This window comes from Gossypium hirsutum, chromosome D02 (assembly GCF_007990345.1).
Source record: "Gossypium hirsutum isolate 1008001.06 chromosome D02, Gossypium_hirsutum_v2.1, whole genome shotgun sequence".
Taxonomy (NCBI): domain Eukaryota; kingdom Viridiplantae; phylum Streptophyta; class Magnoliopsida; order Malvales; family Malvaceae; genus Gossypium; species Gossypium hirsutum.
Genome location: NC_053438.1, coordinates 36,915,626 through 36,937,168, shown reverse-complemented (window position 1 = coordinate 36,937,168; position 21,543 = coordinate 36,915,626). Strand labels below are relative to the sequence as shown.

At 34.5% G+C, this 21,543-nt stretch overlaps 1 protein-coding gene across 2 annotated transcripts; it reads left to right on the top strand.

The window, feature by feature from the left end:
- Positions 1-1,281: 1,281 nt before the first annotated feature.
- On the top strand, positions 1,282-10,881 carry LOC107910178 (fanconi-associated nuclease 1 homolog). 2 transcript variants are annotated; one of them, XM_016837957.2, is made up of 15 exons: positions 1,282-1,589; positions 1,668-1,821; positions 2,231-2,736; positions 2,877-2,906; positions 3,860-4,121; positions 4,206-4,268; positions 4,930-5,004; positions 5,088-5,206; positions 7,114-7,184; positions 7,289-7,376; positions 7,468-7,608; positions 7,687-7,913; positions 8,643-8,916; positions 9,182-9,412; positions 10,245-10,881. In XM_016837957.2, exons 1-15 carry the CDS (start codon positions 1,497-1,499, stop codon positions 10,689-10,691), a joined length of 2,781 nt encoding a protein of 926 aa, XP_016693446.1. In that variant the 5' UTR covers positions 1,282-1,496; the 3' UTR covers positions 10,692-10,881. The 2 variants fall into 2 exon arrangements, with proteins under 2 accessions (XP_016693446.1, XP_016693444.1); XM_016837955.2 differs by having other exon boundaries at positions 2,877-2,981.
- Positions 10,882-21,543: the final 10,662 nt, after the last annotated feature.

Below are 21,543 nucleotides of genomic sequence, written 5' to 3'. Positions count from 1 at the left end.
GTCATGCAAGTACGGATCGTGATGTACAAGTACTAGAAATTGGAGTGGAATATGCCAACACAGATGCTTTTCTTGTTGCACTGAAGTAGTGCAACATCAAGAATGATTTGAACTACTACATCACGAAGTCCCGCTCTGAGAAATTCGAAGGAAAGTGCGTAATGAAGGACTGGAGGTGTAAGTGGAAAATCATGGCGTTTTACCATAAGAAAATTGGGTTGTGGACGATAAAGAAGTATCCCAGTTCCCATACGTGTGTTGCAACGGGTGCAATTCAGGACCATCTGAGGCTAGACTCAGACATGATTGCTGACATTATTTTATCGATTGTGAAGGCCAGTACCCGAATTGAAATACCGATGCTGATTGCGGACATAAGTAGTCCGTATCGATATACTCCAACATATTAGAAAGTGTGGGTTGCAAAATGGAAAGCTATGGAGAAGTTGCATCACGAGGGGAGGGTTCATATAACTATCTATGGCAATGGTGTTAGGTATTGGATCGGTACGTGTTAGGTTCCATAACTGACCTTGAAATGCATCCAGGGTATTGCGACGATGAGTTGGTCCCAGGGAAAAGAGTATTCTATAGGTTCTTTTGGACCTTTGAGCAATGTAGAGAGTCATTTCAGCATTGCAAGCCTATGATCCAAATTGACGGCACCTGGTTATACGGAAGGTATCAGCAATGTCTGTTGCTTGTCGTTGTTTAGGACGGTAATCGAAAGATTCTGCGTATATCGTTGGCAATAACTCTTGGAGAAACGACAGATGACTGAGATTTCTTCCTTAGCCGGTTGCGCCGCCTCATTCGACCACAGCTCGACATATGTGTCATATTGGACAGGGGACCCGGAATACTCTCGGCGATTGATCGCCACAGATCCTTTTAGGATCACACTCATCATGAGTACTATATATGACATGTGGGATCCAATTGCTACAAAAAATATCGTTCGACGACTGAGTGAGTTCTAGTCATCGACATGAGTTTGTAGTTCCCAACTATGTATTCACTGCACATCGAATTTTCAATTACGGGGTTATTTCATTGCACTAACCGGTACCTATTTATCGATAGATTACGAGTCCATCCAACATATTTTCCATCAAAAGTTAAACAACTTGAGCACCATTAACTCCTACGGTGCGACATATGTTTCAAATATACCGTTCAAAGTGGACGCAGTCGTACGACAGGGGCATACAATACGGGCATATGACGTCAAAGTTGGCCGAGTACATGAGACACATTTTCCAACCAACGGCTCGTTATTATCATCAAAGGCCTTATTTTGCCTATATTCGGAGCACCCGTTCTCCAACCAACGGCCCGTTATTATCATCAAAGTATCACACTGAAATAAACCCCGCTTTGGCGGGAGTAAGAGATTCGCCGCCAAACTTAGGAGGGAAACTAGCCAGCTAGGGTTTCAAATTGATGGCGAATTTGCACATAATTACAGCCAGCTGATCTGAAATTATCTGCTGCAAATGCTAACTGGAAGAGAAAGTTTAAGCAGATTGATCGGCAAGCGCCGCCGCTTTCTTCCCAACCTTCAATCTATTCTCTCTTTGCCTATCCGGGTAATCCTCTCTCGCTTTCCTTTTATTTGTTCTTATCTTAGAGAAAGGTAAAATTGACATTGATTTTACATTTTTTAGAGCTCTTTGAATCTATTGTCTGATAAAAATGGAGGTTTGACTGAAACTGAATCTTCCAAAGGCAAAGTTGAAATATCCAGTTCTGATTTGGTAACTTGCCCTGTTTGTGGGAGCAAAGTTCGTGGTGAAGATTACACTATCAATTCTCATCTGGGTATTTTCCTTTTCTCTTGTTTCCAATGCTATTGGTTAGCTATATATATTGCCCCGAGTCTCCTACTGCTCTTTTCCCCTCATGTATCCATGCCCGACATTCGTGTCATACATTTCCAAAAATAGACCTAATTTTCTTCATGTATCTCAGTCTGGTTTCAGATATGGATATAGGGAAATGGCCTTCATACTCTTCATTTTTTCTCATGTATTTGTATCCGACCTTCATCCAACGTATATTTGAATAAGAATGAAAGGACATGACCTTTCAATAACTCATCAAATACATGAAAAATTGAACTTAGTCATGTTGTACACGTGCCTGTTTTGGATACTCAATTCAATTTAAAGGCATTACATTTTTGTTCTTATTTGATTTTATATCTGCTAATATGACTTAATGGGTTCAGATAGATGTCTTTCTAGAAGAACCAATCGGAAGCTGACACAGCGGACACTTCTTGAATTAAACTTTGGTTGTTCTCAATCAAAGCTTCAAATTTCCTCGGATGAATCAGAACAGCTGCTGAGTAGTGACCTTAGTAAGAATTGTTCTGACTATGAAGAGAATGTCACTCGTTGCTTCTCGAAGATTGATCCAAGAGAAGAAAAAAGCCATGATCAGGGCAGACAATTTCCGCATACTGAGAGTGTTAAACAAATTGATGTGGCTGGTTCAGCAGAAAATCCGATCAGTGATGGAAGGGCAAACACCATGGTTGACTTTTCTGCATTGTCCACTGATAATGAGGAGTCCAGAAATCATATGGATGGAACTGCGGACAGCATATCTGGGATGGCTATTGATACTTTTATTGTCGGTCGTAAGTTTAGTGATGAAAAAGAGGTGAATCTAGGGGCAAACATATATCTTCTGAGAGACCCTGATAATATTAAGGATTCAAATGCTATCAAGGTTCACTTGCTTTTGCCTTTGCATTTTGCATAGTACTATATTGACCTTTTATTTCTTTCCCTTTTTTTTTTATTTGGTTTGAGGGGGGGCGGGGGGAGGAAAAAACTACTAATACCACCTTGTTTTCTTATTTTAATCAGGTTCTTTCTGCAAGTTCTGCATGCTGTAAGGTGCTTGGTTATCTCCCTCTAGAGTTAGCTCAGTATTTATCTCCTCTGATTGAAAAGTACTGCTTGAGCTTTGAGGTGATGTAGTTCAAAAGAAACATGTTCAGTTTTTTTTTCAGCATGGCTACTCTTATGAATGTAATGTTCATATATACAGTAGTGAATGAACTATAAAATGAATAAGGGAAGGACATGAATTAATAACTCCTTTTAAATGGGACTGAAGGAAAGAGTGTCAATAAACTAACATGTTCAGAAAACCTCAACCTACCTGTAGGTAAAGTGAGTCCAGTGGAAATGAGGTGTCAGAAATTATTTGTTATCATTCAAGAGTAGTAGAAAAGCTGATAAGAGGTAAAAGGGAAAAAAAAAAAAGAACTCTACACTCATTTAATTTGATTCCTCTACCTAAGTGCCAAACTTGTCACAGTGGAGGTTTATCACTCTAGGGACCTAAGTTCTCAATCAACTGGCTAGGATTCCATTTATTATTTATTTATGTCTTTATTTTTGGGTGTGTTTGTGTGAAGAATCCTAGATTAACTTCTTAAAAGTCATCGTCCTTCCTCCCTTTCTTCCCTGTGTTGGCATCTTTAACTGTACTGGTTTTAAAACATCCTACATGTGTCATGAACATTTCATTTTTACAAGCTTCTGAAGTTTTGGGAAGACAATACATCCGTGACATGCTTTTCTCGAAACATTTTGATTATGTAATTCTGAATAGGCTACATATACCTGGCTAAACAAATGGCTATATATTTGATTTATGTGGTAGATAATCTCCTTAATGAAAATGTTGGTATTATCATATATTCTTCTCTCTTTCTCTCTTTAGAAGTATTTATTTAGCCATACTCTTTTAATCAATCAAATTGTCACACTCTTAAATTTGTTAAAATGATGGAAACTGATAAGATTCTAGTTCTTCTCATCTCACTTTAGGCTTCTTGCAGGGATATGTGATATCTGTTCCTAAACGTTCTCTTGATGCTGTTCCAATTCAGATTGTGTGTCAGAACAGTATATTTAATGGTAAAAAAGGATGTGATGAATTTGAGGCTTTACATTTGTGGCAAAAAGCTCTTCAAGTAGTTGAATTTGCAAAGAACCGCCCACCTAATACGACAAAATATCAGCAAAATTTTTGTCTGTTACTAAAGGAGGTTCTAACTAGTAGCCCTCACCTTTTCACAAAAGATAAAAAGAAATTCATCGGTAACGCTTCAAATTCTTGGTTTCCATTTTTTCCTGTCATTTAAAGTTCTACTTGGTTTTAATGTCTATATCATCTTTTGGCAGAATCATTCACTTCATTATCAGAGGATAGTCAGAGGCTTTTTGTTCGACTTTATACACGGAAAGGTTTTGTATTACAATATTAAGTTTGTATAATATCCTCTCCCTCACAATCTCTGTTCAATTTGTTATTTATGCCTGCATGTATAGCTCCATTCTTCACTACTAGTCCTTATACATCGATTCTATTGGCTGCTTAACATTGAACTTAGATCGTCTTAAGTACCCGCTTTGGGTCATGATTATTTTTTTCTCTGTGTTGCTGTATTACGAACTGAATATACTGGATTAGTGATCTACTCAAGTTTTTATTGTTGGATTCTTTTAAGAGCTAGTTTATTTTGCATTGTTAAATAAGTTTCTACAAGTTCATTTTACTATCAATAGATGATGTAAACAGCTAAAACTGTTAAAAGCTACTAAGATTCTTTTCCATATTAAGTTTATTTGTGCTTACTCAGTGACTATTTGTCATCAGAAACAGCCTTGATTGTGTCTTCAACCGTAGACATTCAAATGGAGATCCACAGTCTCTATAAGGATGGTTTTTCTTTCTGTCTTTAAATATGCATGTGTGATACTTGTATAAGAAGTCTTTGACATTGTGCTATACGAAGTGGTCAACCTACTAATTTACATTGTCCAAAATTGCGCATTTGTTTCCATGGTCAATAAATTTCATTGTCATGCTTTTTATTTATTTATTTTATTTTATTTTAAAATTCAGGACCTTGGTTTCGATTGTCTACCATTATGTACCCTGAAATATGTAATCCTCAACAAGCTGTCAAGGAGCTGTCTGGTAATTTAAGTTTACTAAAATTATTCCTATTTCTATACCAAAGTCTTTCCTGACAGCAAAAACTTATTTATGTGACATTGCAGCAACTGGCTATCTGTATCTCTTTGAAGATACAACTAAACTACATGATGATGAAATGAAGGACCTTTTGAGTCTGCTCACTGTTTCTGAGCTTCGTGACATTTTATGTACACTTAGAAAGGTTTGGATTTTTTATGTCTACTTCCTATTGTTCTTTGTGGCACTATAGCAATTCTGTACTCTGTAAAAGCATTTCTTTTTATCCTTGGTGTGGTGTTTTAGGATTGGAATGTAATTATTATTATGCTAGTGTCATGTGCCACTGGCCAAATCATCTGCCAGTATGGTCATCTAACAGCTCACTAGAATTTCTAGCTTAAAGTTCTTTTCCTTTTCCACTTTCTCATTATCATGTGTAGATGTTGTTGGCCAATGACCACACAATGTTTGCAATTTTTTTATTTTGAGAAAACATATAAGGAAGTTGAGCATTGCATTGCCCCATGAAAACAGAAAAAATGGAAGGAAAGAAAACAGAACTGGTCTTCAATATGAAGAGGTCAATATTTCTTATCGACTTCTTTCTTTTTCTTTTACCATAATGTCTATGATGCTACTAAAGTTCTACTACAAAAGGGTTTATTGGATCATGAACAATCAACTAGGATTTTCTCTAAATAATTTATTTTGTACTTTGATTATTCTTTATTGGAACTTTTGTATCTGTTTGTGTATGTTTTTAACATATGAAGCAACATTTTCTACAGAGTTAAAGCACTGATAGTGAATTATCTAGCTGTATCTATATGATAATGAAATTGAAACATATTATCATATTCTGTTCATATAAATCAATGAAAATGGTGATCTAATTCCAACAGTTAGGTAAGAAGTTCATATAAATCAATGAAAATGGTGATCTAATTCAAACAGTTGGGCTTTTCTTACGTGCGCTTTTGGATTTCTGCTAAGCTACTCTTATGCAAGATTTCCATTTTTATTGCATATATTTTACAACTGTTTAGGTTTTCTTGAATTAATGTAGCACCAAATTTATGCCTTTATCCCATCATATTTCTCTTAAAGAATGACTGTAGTTTTACTGTTCATCATTATTTACAAGCATGATTTGAGGTCAACATGTAGTTAAAGCACATTTAAGTTTGAATATACTACAAGTAGTAAATGGAGCATTTTGGTTGGGTCTTCCTAATTTTGGTTGATTCCATAGTTTATGCTCCTAAACTAATGGATTGGCCTCTGATGACTACACATTAAGAGATCTGCTGTGTGGACAGATACGGGTCAAACATTTTACATCTATTCACTACAGTAGCAATTATATGGAAATTTTGATTTGCCAACAGCGTAGATTGAGTTGGTAGGGATCAGATGCTTTTCTTGTGAAGCTCAGGTTTGATTGCCACTGCCAACAGTTCCATGCCTTGGCCCTACTACTGGCTATCCTTCCCTCACCTAAACTTGTTGATGTGATTTTTCAGAAGTAAATAAATGCATTAGATCGAACATTGATACTAGCTTCATTTCTTTAGTTCAATCATGAGTTTAAGGTTTGCAATAGATGTTGCCTTTCCAATCTCAAATTGGCTTTCTTATTTTAGCAGATCTGTACAAAATCGGGTATTTTAAGCATCTTATTTTCTGTGAGAATAATCCTTATGGCATGGCTTAATCTGTTAGTCTCTCAATTCAGATAAGATTCAGACAACCACATTTCTGAAAGCATGGTTGTTGCCTGCTATTTTTGCACTAGCTGCTTTTCCTTATGTTGCACTAATTTTTCTTTGTCACCTCTTTTTTGTTTAGGATGTAGTAGTAGCACACACTTCTAACACAATACTAGTGTTTTAAAAGTCAGGGCGTTGCTTGGCTATTTTAATCATCAAAACAATTTTTTTGTTGGTGCTCCTCATTTCCTGTTATTCTAAGTAGTCATTTGTTGTACTGAAATTCTATGTAATAGTCCAGTACACCCATGGTTTTAGCTTCTATTAACCGTTGTGGTATCAAGTATGTGTTTCTTACTTTGTTTCTTTGATGGTCCTCTGTATTCTGTTGAGTGTTCAGAAATGTAATCAAGGTTCAAGAAAGCAAAATCTTATTGCATCTCTTCTTTCCTGCTATAAAGGTGGATCATGGTAAATATTATTTCATAACAACAATTCATCAATTTTATGTAGTTTTCAAAAGCCCAATTGTATGTGTTAATTCTGACTTATTATTGTTGGTATATAATTTGCAGCCCTGTTCTACAACGGTTAATTTTGGAGAGAACTGAGATTTGTATTAGGACATCTCCAGAAGCTGAATCCCTTTTTTGGCGTGCTGAGGTGCTTGTACTAGTTCTGCCCCAGAATACTGCAGTGATACCCCATATGGTGTTTAACAAGTTAATATAATGAGTCTTGTTTTGTACTGCAGAGGCTTTTCTTCCTAAATGGAGAACAGGATCTGTCGGCATTCCTACTGGTGGATCTCGGGATTGTCAAGTATCCTACTTACAACTGCATAATTTTAGAACAGATTTTCTCGAATGAAAGTGACTTACTTGCATATGAAGAGGTCTTGATTTCTCTCTATTTGATTGTACCAGTTGAAATTTTGTTGCCCTTTGCCACATATAATTGTAATGTGTTGCAGGCCATTGAAGTGGCTCAAGTAATTGATCAGTCTCTTGATGAAAACAACTTTGAGTTGGTTTTAAGATGCATCATGATAGCTGATTCCCGTATATCCTGCTGTCCCGAGAAATTGATTGATTCCACAAGTCCTGATTTAATGGCTATATTTCGGTCATGCTTCTCAGCATCATGGGTGTATTCTAAAGTAATCTTGCTTGGAATTTCCTTCCTTGAGTGTGAGCGTAGGTATGGAACATGATTCTTTGGTATAAGTAAAAATAAAATCCCCCTTATCATTTTTTGACTTATCTCTTGTCTATTAAGATGACATTACAGGGACCTAATTATGTTTTAAATTCTTTATCTTTCTAGGCTTTGCCATTGTTTGATTGAATGATTTATGCGCACAACCATCAATGATCACTTAAAAGATTTTTTATTTCAAAATAAGATGGTTGTGGTTGGATAGTAACAGTAGCAAGAGTGTAGTGGTAATAGTAGCAATTGTATTATTCTATGGTACTCAAACTCTGAGTGTGAGTATCATATACAAGTTTTTGTTCGGTACAGATATGTTCAGTTTTGTGCAACCTGTTTCATGTATTTGGAGTCCCTTAAAGGTCATATCCCCATACCTGTATTCTGGATATGCGTTGGACATGAGTGTCGAACCCAGGTATTTTAAGAAAAATGAAAATTCAGTAACATTTTGCTAACTGCAATTGGATGTAGTGGTAGCAAATGGCAAAAGTAGCAACGTTGGCAGGGTGGTGATAGTGGTAGACAATAAAGCGACCATCAATGATCCAACAATGAATAAACTACTACGAGAATACATAAGTGAACCATAAAATTTTATCGAGCATAGTGCTACTTTCATTAACCTGGTTAATGATCTTGATGCATAAGAAAAAAGCCACATCCAAGACAAATGTTGGGTTTTTTAAAAATATTTTTATAATTGTCTTGTCTCAGGTACAAGGATGCGATACATTTACTAAGGCGATTGCTTGATTGCTTCACCTGTGATACAAGAAGGGGATATTGGACCGTAAGATTAGCTGTTGATTTGGAGCACATTGGCTGCCCCAATGAGAGTCTTTCAGTCGCTGAGGCTGGATTATTAGATCCTTGGGTTCGTGCCGGTTCAAGAATGGCACTACAAAGGCGAGTTCTTCGCTTGGCTAAACCACCTAGGCGGTGGAAAACTCCAAGCTTTTCAGTATCTCTTAAGAGGAAGATAGTAGAGGTACTCTTTACTATTTCCTTGTGTTGGTTTTGCTCCTTGAGCTGTGCACTTAAAAGGTTTCGAAGTTTGCTTAACCTAGATTCATTTTCCTTGAAATACCCGTGCCGTGTCTGATTCATATATGGACATGGGTATGGGATGTGATCCTCCAATGACTCTCGAAATACATGAAAATCTTGGACACATCCATGTTTGGCACTCTCACCAGAGTCCAACTAACATTGTACTTAGCTAATTATATTAGTTTTCATCCTGAGACATACAGGTTCATATTCAAGGGAGACCATTGAACTGTGAAGCTGGTAGAAAAAGCCGGTTCTATGGGGAAGATGGGGAGCAATGTGGAGTAGAACAGTTAGCTCTACAGTATTATGCAAGAGAAGGTGGATGGCAGGGTGTCCATACAGAGAGTGGTATATGGATGACTATCTTTGGGCTTCTCATGTGGGATATTTTACTTTCAGATGTACCAAATGTTTTCCGCACCAGATTCCAGGTACAATGCTCAATGTCAGTCATAAAAGAAACACATTATTTTGAATTGCCTTAGCAAGTCGGTGATGCTTTGTAATTCATTACATGCAAGTATGTGTTTCTTACGTATTGATTTGATTGCAATGCCACTTTGAAAATTTTGGTTGTGTTGCTTGGTTCATTCCGAGTACATGATACGACATGACCACCTAAAACATGATAAAGATAAGAGTATTTGAATGTTTAAAATTTTATATAACACGATTTATTAACATATCAAAATTTGTATAAATATAAATTACTTTGAACATGATTATGAGATGAAAAGATATTCAACTACATGACTTGCCATGTCTACGGCTCGACTTTGGCGAATTTAGCTGTTATAAATGACAACAATGGGAAGGGTGATGAGACAGAATCTGAAACTCGAAATTTTCTCCACCCTTTAAATGATAACATACTAGTATACCATTTATATCTTTCAACATGATTGCTTCGAATACATGTATACTTGAAGAGAAAAGCCATATTACTCGGATGAGAGAGTTAGGTACAGATATTTTTAATTTTCTTTTAAGTATTTCTATGTACATGGAAGGTCTTTGGAGAGTCATCCATATACCCTATCCGAATGTTTTAAAACAGGTACTTGAAAAAAAAGAGAGCAGGAGCAATATAGGATTAAAGGGAACTAACAAACATTTGAAAGAGTACATAGCTTTGGCTTAATAACCAATTCAAATTCTCTGAAAATTTCACTTTTTTTTTGTTTGTTTGAAGGGGGGTGGGGGGAAGAATTATGTGTTAAATTTGTGTGAGTTTCTTAGATAGGTAAATATTTCCTTTTTCAGACTGCTCCATTGGATATGGAGACTGATCATTTTTATCTGGCAAGAAAGAGCCTTATCGAGCCCCAACTACAAAAAATCCACGATGGTTTGGCTGAAGAGATTCTCATAACATCATGGGAATTGCATATGGGAACAGCTTGTAGAGGAGTTAATTGGGACCAACACTCCCTTTCCGACCTTCGAGCAGCTGTTTCATGTATCAGAGGTCCTTGTTTGGCCTCTCTATGTAGACATCTCGCTCAGGATTACAGTAGTTGGTCGAGTGGAATGCCCGATTTGTTGCTCTGGCGGTTCCATGGGGATTACAAAGGTGAAGCCAAACTCGTCGAGGTTAAGGGCCCTAGAGATCAACTCTCCGAACAACAAAGAGCATGGCTTCTGCTTCTAATGGATTGTGGATTCAACGCGGAGGTTTGTAAAGTGAGCACTACAGGAACATCCCCTTGAGGTTAGTTACCCTACTAAAAACCTGTATTACTTGGACGTATTTGAAAGTGTTGTTTAGTTATGTATACCATGTGAGTATATTCAATTATTTCAAGTCTTTGTTTTACATGTATTTGGACTGTCAAATTCTTATACTTGTATCTAAATATGCAATACATGTAATTAAGCAGCATTGTTAAAATTCGAAGTCTTTCCAGGGAGTCCGATGTTTTTATAATTTCTTCAACAAATGTTAGTATGGAATTTGTTACACCCTGCACTCAAAACAGCATCGGATCTGAATATGTAATGTCACATTACGTTGTTGAAGCAACTCTAATTAAAACCACTTTCATTACCAAGTAAATTAGCATTCAAACAAAATAAATTCTTTACAAATTCATCTATACACATAAACATGTTTAACAAATCTCAAATGATATTATTTAATGCAATTAGGGATTAAACGAAATTAAGTACCAAATTAAGATATGAATCCTAATTCTATTTATCAAAATCCAATAGTGATTTGAGATTGATCTCCCTTATTTTTTTACTTTAGCTTTATGTGTTTGTCTTGAGATACGAAAAACTCTTACTTTGAGATTTGAGTCATGTTATCTGAGATTTGTTTGTTTAGTCTCAAGACCAAAATTTGCGATATGCACCAAATAATTAATCATGTTATCTTGAGATTTGTTTGTTTACTCTCAAGACCAAAATTTGCGATATGCTCCAAATAATTAATTATGTACTTGAGGTTTTGATGTATGTTCTTAATGTTTTGAGACATTATTATAAAAATACCTAAAATAAGCATTGTAAAGCACAAACACCAATCACTTCACACCTAATTTAGGCAAACATTAATCCAATATCATTTGCACAGATTTAACTAACCAAAACATAATCAACATTCTAACAACCTAGCACTCAATACACCTCAACCATACAAATCTAAATAAAAGATTTAACCATTAAGTTCATACAACTCAATCACTTCTCAAGTATTAAAATTTAACTCAAGAAATTTTATAAGTCCATGATAGAAAAAACATACCAAATTCATATTAGACCATAATACTCGACATAGATAGATGCCATTAACTACACATACAAATAAATAACGGTACAAGTATGTCCAAGTTGAGTTGAGCTATTACCTCTAAATACTTTACGACTTCAATCTACTAAAAATCTGTGGTGCTAACATAACTTAAATTCAATATATAATCAATGATATGAAAAATAAGAAATTCATATATGTATACATACAACATTATACCAATTAGTCACATCTTAACATCAATGACATTAACCATTAAGTTTTCATATAATCCCGATAATAAGGCACCCTCAAGGTATTAACGTCTTGTTAAACTTACCTCAAAGCAATCTCAATATTCATTTTATAATATAATTGAATATCATATATATATCATGATCATTTTATTAGTTTAACCCTTATTAACTGATTTGGATTTGAGGACGGATACACGGATCAGTCCATCGACACACTAGTATATGAACTATGTGCTAATTGAACATAAATGCATTGATCCCATCAACCACATCAGAATACGTTCGTAGCCTTAGGGAATTGAGCTAGTGATATGTTCTCGACCCTCAAGGAATTAGAGAACTATTGCAATATAACACACATTAAGCGTTGGATCAAATATAACATGCATTAAGTGTTGGATCTCCCACTTATCAAACAAACCTTATGGCATGCCAAATATACTCGTAACTCTATTCGACACTGTTAATAAAGCATTATTATTTATTAATAATTTATCAAAACACATTATAATCAAATTACTTAACATGACCATAATATGATATTACAATCTCAAGTATACATACATATATATGTACTTCGACATATCACATTCAAAACAATTAACTATCTATGAAAGCATTGATTGAAATCAAATTATGTGAGCACAAATTTAAATATATACAAGAATTCATATCAAGGTTCAATTATACTACCCGTAAAACAAAACATTAATATTTTGCCATTTACTCCTTGCATTTCATTTAATTCAATATATTTTCTTTCAAGGTATCATTTGTATATATATAGTTCACGCATGCCTAATTATCAACTTATTTTAGGTTATCATATCAACAAAAATTTCTCACTCATTTCTCATTTAATCCAACAATTTAAAGATTAAATCAACAATTATAAATCATAACCAAAACAACAATTAACATCAATGAATTCACAAGCCAAATATTTAATTATCTTATGTGATGAAAAAAATATGTTAACATAAATCGGACTCGTTGTTTGTTGTTCGTTCTCGTCTTTTCGTTGTCCCTTGACATTTTGTCCTTGTATTTAGACTCGTTCAAAGATACAATTATAGAAACAATATTAGTTTCTCATTATTAAATATACAAAATTTACAAATAAAACGTGTTATACATATTTTCTTTTTGGTCCATTTTAACCCTAATGTTTGAAAATTTCATAACTCAAATATTCGTGATCGAATCTCAATCCGACTCTAGAACTATAATCTAGGAGCCCCAAATTATTTAAAAACTTATATAACTCAAAAAGTTTCATCAATTCTCTCAAATATGCAAAAACTCATCAATGGTTATTTGAATAAATATATACTAAACCCATTACCTTATGACTGCCTCCCGACGTGCGAACATCGAGAGTGTAAATATTGCAAATAAAATATATATAATTAAGTACGGTATCTACAAGTGAACATGTCAAATTGTAATATAGTTTTATTTACAACGAAACACTTGAAAAGTATTCCAAGGATCGTACCCAAGGGATTGCAGACTAAAGAAATTTATTATTAAATTAATTACCGAAAATAATTATTAATCTAACTGAGTCACGAATTAGTAGTGTTGATGCAGAATTAAAATATTAATTAAATTAATTAAATTAATTAACATGAAATAGCCTAATGGAATTTTCTATTCCTAGTGTCAATGACGCGAGCTCCTAGCTTATGATCGATTAAATACCTAATTATCAACTAAGAAACCAATTACCCTTAACTGAGTGATTTACCATCCTTAGCTAAGAATATCCTCTCGGACTCATCATCACTAAAGATTACCACCTAAGATACCCTCTCGGTCTCACCTAGGCATATGGATACCCTTTTGGTCTCACCGCTCGGCACAAGGTATACTCGATAGGATACCCTCTCAGTCTCACCTATCTAGATATTTTACTAGAGTCATCACTTCCTAGTATACTAAGTACTCTTGAACAAACACCCAATTTCAGATAAATAATTACTTAATTAATAAATCAGTTAAGAAACTGAATCATGCAAAATATGAATAAAGCACAAGAATTAATCCCAACATTCATACAAACATCAATTGATCAGGTTAATGAAATATAAATAAATGAATAAAGGAAAAGAATGAAGAAAATGCTCATGAATAAATAGATAGAAGCACGATTTCAGAGCAATCTACGCTCGCAATCGTCTTCATATTGGAATAGAAAGAACTTCGCTTACGATACCATAAAACTTAAGCTAAAAACTAAATAAAACAATATAAGAAAAGCTGTCTAACTAGGTTGATCCCCCTTTCCATAGGTTTATAATTCAACTTTTATAGGTTAAACTTGGAGTACAAGATGTCTAAAATACCCTTGGAATAATTAGGGTTTAACTAATAAAAGGTCAAAATACAATTGCTTTAATCCAAGTTTTTTTAGTGTTGTCACGACGTCAAGGAACCCCATGTTGTGACGTCAAGTCTATTTTAGCCCTAGTAACTTCGATGTTCGATGTTGCGACGCTGCATGTTGGTGTTGCGACACTAGCGTTGTCTTTTGTGTTGTTTAGCCTGGAACGACATCCTGCACACGCAGGTATCCCATTAATCCTACCTTAGGCCCGAGTTGGCCAAACGGTTCATCAGAACACTAAAAAAAGTGTAAAAATACTTATTTTACTAAAATTAACTCTAAGCTACTAAAATAGAAAATGCAACTAAATAACCTGAAATGACTTGAAAACAAGCTCATTAAGTGCCGAAATGACCCTAATCTGTCACTACAAATTGTGACAAATCATCTTGCCTACTTGCTTCTTCCATGAATCAAGCTTAAAAACAAATTTACATTCATAATTCAAGCTTTCTATCTCTTAGTTTTCTAAGCTTCCAAAAATAGTAAATAAGAAAAACCATAATGGTTTTCATGTATATTGAATGGGTCTTACTTGACTACTGACTTAGGCTAATAATCCATAAAAAATTCAAAGACATTCACATTTACTTGCTATGGAGAGCTCACAGCATAAGGGGAATGGGAGCATGAAACTTTTCTTTTCTTTGTTTGTAGTGATTGTAGAAGAAAAAGTAAAGATGATTCTCATCTTTTCACAAAAAATTTCTTTTGATAACTAAATTTTAACTTAATTAATAGTCATATAATGGTTGAGATTATGCAAAATTAGACAAAAATCCTCTTTTTATTTGAAAATGAGGGAAATAGGCCACATTTCTTTAAATTTAGAAAAATAAACTGATTTGGGTACAAGTGGCAAAAGCGTGCTTTCCCCCCTCATTTCCACATCAACAACCACTTTCTAAAAAAATTGTTAATTTGAAAAAAAAAATAGCCATTAGATTAAAAAGAATAGGTCGTTGGATTGAAATTTGAAAAAAATCGAGAAAAGTTTAATAATTTTCTGGAAACCCAAGAATTCTGGGATAAAATTTGCAGTTCGTCTAGTCTTTTACATGGCAGAATTTTTAGGTCACAAGAATACCCAGGAATGTTGGGAAAGAAAAACTAAAAAAAAAAACGTTTCTAACAAGACACATTTTTCTAATTTGTGAGTCATGTCCTGTCTTTTCCAATAATTTGAAAAAAAATTTCATATCCGATGGTAGAGTTTTTCTATAAAATAAAGATTGATATGGATAGGTTTTCATAGTTAAATTTTGAGTAGATTTGTATGTTGAGGAGAAGATTGTTGATGTTAAAAAATCTAAAGTTGGAAAATCAACCCAACAAAGTAAATTAGTTCAAATAAGTAAATTTGGTGGTTTAAGTTATTTTCCCAGTTCGTCGATGTAGAGGAAGGTGGTCTAAGTTCAACAATAGTTCTAGTTAATATGTTTCAAGAACAGGAAGTAGAAAGTCCAACCACATGACTGTATGGCAGTTTCACGATATTGTTGCAAAGCTTGTATTAGGGAATTCCTAAATCATCATTGGGAAGGCATTCCTCGATTTCATCCTTCTTTTTTATCTTTGGAACGTCGATGTCCTATGCTAGAAACACTTATGCAGGTACGCCATCAAGTTACATGGGTAGACAATCCTGTAAATAATATTGGTTTTAACGTAAGGTTGTGTAGAACAAATGATGTTCTCTCTACCACCTGCATTGATAAAGGGACATCCAATCTAGTACATGGCTCAAAAACTCAAGTTGATAGCGAAGAGAAAATTGAGAACAAAGAGAAAGTTGAGAATGAAGTGGAAGTTGAATTTGATGATGATCTAATCTGAGAGTCAAGGCTCGATGGTTTAGAAATTGTATTATTTTCTGAACTAGAGGCCATTCCTATTGAACTAGAGGGGAGTGATTTTGACAATGAACGTCCGAACAATTTTGAAGGAACCCAACTATATTTTATGGTGTATGAACCTCCACTTTACATGCTTAATGTCAACATTGATGCTCAAGATGGGTTATAATTTCCTAAACTTCCTCATAGAAGACCGGGCCATGTGAGTTCTTCTACAAATTTTGGCTATTTACAAGTTCGAATGGAGTTTTCCTCCAAAGATGTTGCTATAGTGAAGTGTTATAACATAAAGCATGGGGTCAATTTCCATGTTACTAAATTACGAGCGAAAAATGAGGCGAAGTGCACAATGCGTGACATTAGATGTTCATGGAAAACCATGGAATTAGTGAGAAAGAAGATGAGAAAGAAATATGATGCTCCACATACTTGTGTTGTTGGAGGTATATCATAAGATCATCTAGAATTGGATTCTGATCTTATCTTTGATGTTGTATTAAATATGGTAAAAGCAAATCTTAGGATTCTTGTACTGATTTTGGTTGCTAATATCAGTAGTGACTATAATTACACCGCGTATTACTACAAGGCATGAGTTGCGAAACATAAGGCAATGAAAAAAATGCATAATTTGTGGGATAAATCATATAAAGATCTTTGACAATGATTGTGCGTACTGAATCAGTACATCCCAAGTACCATCATCGATTTGCAAATAGAACCTGTATATCATGGAAATTGAATGGTCTAAGGTAAAAAAAATTTCCATCGTCTTTTTTGGACATTCAAGCCATGCATTGAAACGTTCTGGTACTGTAAGTCACTAGCCAAATTGATGGTACATTCATGTACAAGAGATATGAGCATCACTTGTTGTTAGTCATTGCACAAGACAGTAATTAGAAAATCCTGCCAATAGCTTTTGCAATTGTTGAACAAAGAACCTCGAGAAGACATGTGATTTCTTCTAGACTAGCTTGAGAAGGCATGTCGTCGCAACTGTTGGATCTAGTGCCCGAAGTGTAGTATTTTCGTCTATGTACACTTGTATTTTTTTGAACAAATTGGTTTAATAAAATAATTCATAAATTACATTAATGTTCTTTGTAGATTGTACTTAGTGGTTTTTTCATGTAAAGAAAAATGGAAGCAAATATTAGATTACTGGTTATCTAGTGTTTAACTAACACTAAGAGGTATTGCATATTTGGCTCATAATATGAAAAGACAACTTGTTTTAGTCTAATCAGAAATGAGAAAATCAATTGAAATACTAATATGTTATCTATCAGGTCCAATTTGGGAGATTCTTTTCTTGGGATTAAAGTGGATGACTCTTAGAAGATAAAGACATAGATGTGACTAACTGAACTGTTAGTACATCAGATAGGTTCCAAGTAGAATAGATATTGAATCTATTTATGGATTTATTCACTTGTGACGTTCATAGTGTGACATACCTTAATCCTAAGTGGATGATGGACTATGTATGCATGACTCATATACTTTGATATAAATAAAAGCCTGAGTTCAAATAGATAAGGAACCAAAAGCTGGTGCGTTGGGTATACAACTTCTATAGTATGTAGCATTTTTCACAATAATGGAATTCACAGCCCATGAAATGGGTAAATGATATCCTCTCATTGGCATCACATGATAGATGAAAAGTAAACATGGCTATGGGTCATTTTTCTTTGTGATGAATGAGTTAATTACTATTTGATAGTAATTGACTTTTCATGAAGGAAGATGCAATTTTTACCATGAGAAAAAATAGGATCATATTGGGAGAATAAATTTATCCAAAAGAGATTAAGGATATCCTATAAGGGTAACACACTTATGACAAGGTCATTGGATGAACGCTGATCGAGTAGCTTTCGTAATGGTATGTAACTGGGGAGAGCTCAGTGACGATACTATGGTGGAATGACTTTGTATCTAAATAAATTTATAATTAATAGGTGAAAAGTTAGGACTTAATTATAAATAATTTGAGCCCAAATTAGATATGTCCAATCGGTCCCTCCGTTAGTTCGTTGAAACTAGAAATGAATTACTTATTGAAGCAATTGAACAAAAATAGATAGAAATGATAAAGTTAGAGAAATGGGTTACATTCGGAAATGAATGTGGTTTCTCACTAAGTATGGAAATGACCTGAGAATTAATTTATGTTTTTGAAATTATTATTTAAGTAAATAATTGAAGTTCAAAAATGGAATTAAATTAATTGGTCATTGTGAATCCATTGAATATGGAATTAAATTAATTGTTAAATATATTTTCTCATAGATTATTTTACGGTAAAGTTGTCATGACATTAAAGGAATTAGAATTGGATTGAGAAAATTATTTAATTGGAAAATGAATTTAATAAATAATATTTATTTTTAAATAATAAAACTTGTATTGGGTTGGATTAAATTATAAAGTGCTAGGTTAAAAGTCAATGAAACACATATAATTGGACCCGATACAGGAGAGCCCAAAACCCCTCATCATAAGTATGAGGGGTGGCAACCCTAGTATAATTAACTAGGGTATCGCCTATTTCTCCTAGTAGAACTAGGAGACTTGGTTTTCTATCACATAAGTATTGTTTATGTTTTACTAATTCAATCATGATTCTTCTATCTGTCCCTATCAAAAAATGATAATGGTAGAGCTATTTACACATGTAACACTCCAAAATTTTAATTTTGGGTATTGTGAACGTGTGACACAAAATATTTGTCTGCTTAGTGGTTATGTGTTCTGGGTGTGTTTGAGAGGTCTCAAGTTCAAGCCAGGACTTGGGCAAATTTTGGTATTTTTATGAATAAGCCCTATCTTTGGTCAGTAGGTTTTTAAGTAAAAGTTGACAAATAATTAACAGAATGGGCCTGCTGGTTTAATGGATAAGTAGAGTGTTAGTGTGAAGGAGGTCCTGTGTTTGAATTTTGGCATGGGCATTATTTTTGCTCGTGCGTCCGGGAGAGTTTGAGTTGGACTAAAAATCTAAGTAGTGGATTTAGTGGGGAGTTTGATGGAGAGAAATAAGGGATTGGGGTAGTTATCAAATATTCTGTTCATCTTTTTTTTCCCTTTTTTTTTACTTTCCCCAAAACCCCTTCACCCTCTTGCTGTTTTTCTCTTCATTGCTGTCGAATTTCTGCTTTCTTTCACCCTTCATCTTCTTGATTTTTCTTTTCCCACTTTGCCTCGTGTCGCTCCATGTTTGTCTGCGATCGTTCGGTAAGTTTTAGATAAAATATTTGTCTCCGTTTGTTAAATTTCTTCTGAAGTGTTTTGTTTATGTTAATTAGGGGATGATTCAATGGCTCGTAATCACTAATCGGAGTCTTAGTTTGTATGGGAATTACTGTTCATTGGTTGAAGGTAATGTTTAGTCGCTTATGGGTTAAAACCTTGATACGAGTTCAATTTGGGATCACGTTATGTGAGATTAAATTATTATTATTTGTTAAATTATAGGCTTTTGAGTGCTCGGGGACTGTTTTAGCATCAAACAAAACTAGGTGTGTACCCGAAACACAGAAAATGGGATTTGGTGAAAAGCCAAAATTGCTTACTGTTTGGATAGCAGCAGTAGGCTAATTTTGAAAAATCACCATAAATTGTGGAAATCAAATTAGAGGATGAAAAAAAATGGAATTAAAGGTTATTGAGTCTAGTTTCTCATAGAAGAAACGGTGTAAGTAATGAAATTGTAAATCGTGAGATATAATAATTTTTGTGAGACAATGTCAGAATGAATTCGGGTTCCCCTGTTCTGACTTTGGAAAATCATCAAAAATTGGAGAAAAATAATTAGGGGTTAAAATTTACATGTTTAAATTTTTAATGAGTCTATTTTCAATAGAAACTAATGGTAACATCATCCAAATTTTGTACTAAGAGATAATTAATTTTTAGCAAAGAAAGGAGAAGCTGTCAGATAGCAGAACAGGGGTAAGATTGAAGATTTTACTGTACTTATTGGCTGAACCAAAAATTTTGAAAATTTTATGGTATAAAGATATTTGAGCCTAGTTTCAAAGACATCAAGCGAACCTTAATTTGAAATTCTGTAGCTCAAGATATAAATAATTTAGTAATAGTGACTCAAGTAGACAACTTTGAAGGAACATATAAGTAAATAGTGAAAACATATATGAATATTTAACTAGCACGGGTTACATTAAAAATGGACCACGAGGCTAAGGCCAATTTTGGTAGAGTGGGCCACACGGGCGTGTGGGCCCACATGGGCAGACCACATGGGCGTATGATCCCATTATCACTAAATTGATTTTTAAGGTTGCACGGGTCGTCCAAGTCGACTGTAGACCTACTGTAGGGTCGGTAAGCATCACTTAGACCCCTAATTGTACGAACTGAATGTTTGATTTATATATGTGTTGAGCATGATGATATGCTTGTATACTGAACTGATTATATGTACTGATGTCCTGAGATAGCATGTCATGACTTGAATGTTGCATTGCATGTGGTTGGGTTAATTATATTTGGAGGAAGTGTACTGAAAGGCTCTTAAGCCTAACATACTTGCAGCTCAGCTGTAAATTACTGTTTTGTGCCACATTCGGTACTACCTAGAGTGTAGGGATGGGTGGGTTGATTTGATCCCCACATGGAGTGTAGGGTTAGACGGAGATGGTGTGTAGAGGCTGGTTGGGTAAGACTTTGATACTGAATACTGCATGACTGCAACTGATACTATGATGGGCTAGGGCCCTACTGCATCTTGGATACTGTACTAAGATAGGCTAAGGCCAAAACTTTTACTGATACTGAAAAAGGGCTTAGGCCCAAGACTGCTTTAATTGTGCACTGTGATTTGCTATTGTTTGTTTTTTGTGGGATTACACACTGAATTTTCGTAAACTCACCCTTTTTGTTTAAATGTGCACAAGTAATCCCCAGATCTAGACGGATCGGTGCGGTAGAGGACTCGGCAGTGACCACGGTTTTGGACTTTCATGGTTTTTAATCCATATTTCCGATAATTGGTTTTATTTCTATTCTATTTTTACTGGCTAAGTTTTTGGGTTTTAATTATCTTTACCTTATGTATTACAACTGCTAGTAGTAGGAAACCTCGGTTTTCAAAATAAACAAATATTTTTCCTAAACACACAATTGTTTAATCTGTTTTAAAAGCTTCTGCGAACGAATAACGTTTTGAAACTATCAATTAAATGAGTAACACAATTTTGGAACTAATAAGATATTAAGATAAGGAATTCAATGGAAATGGTTTTAACGCGACGACACAATTTTCAAACACCCTATCATGTGACATCGCTAGATCCGACCA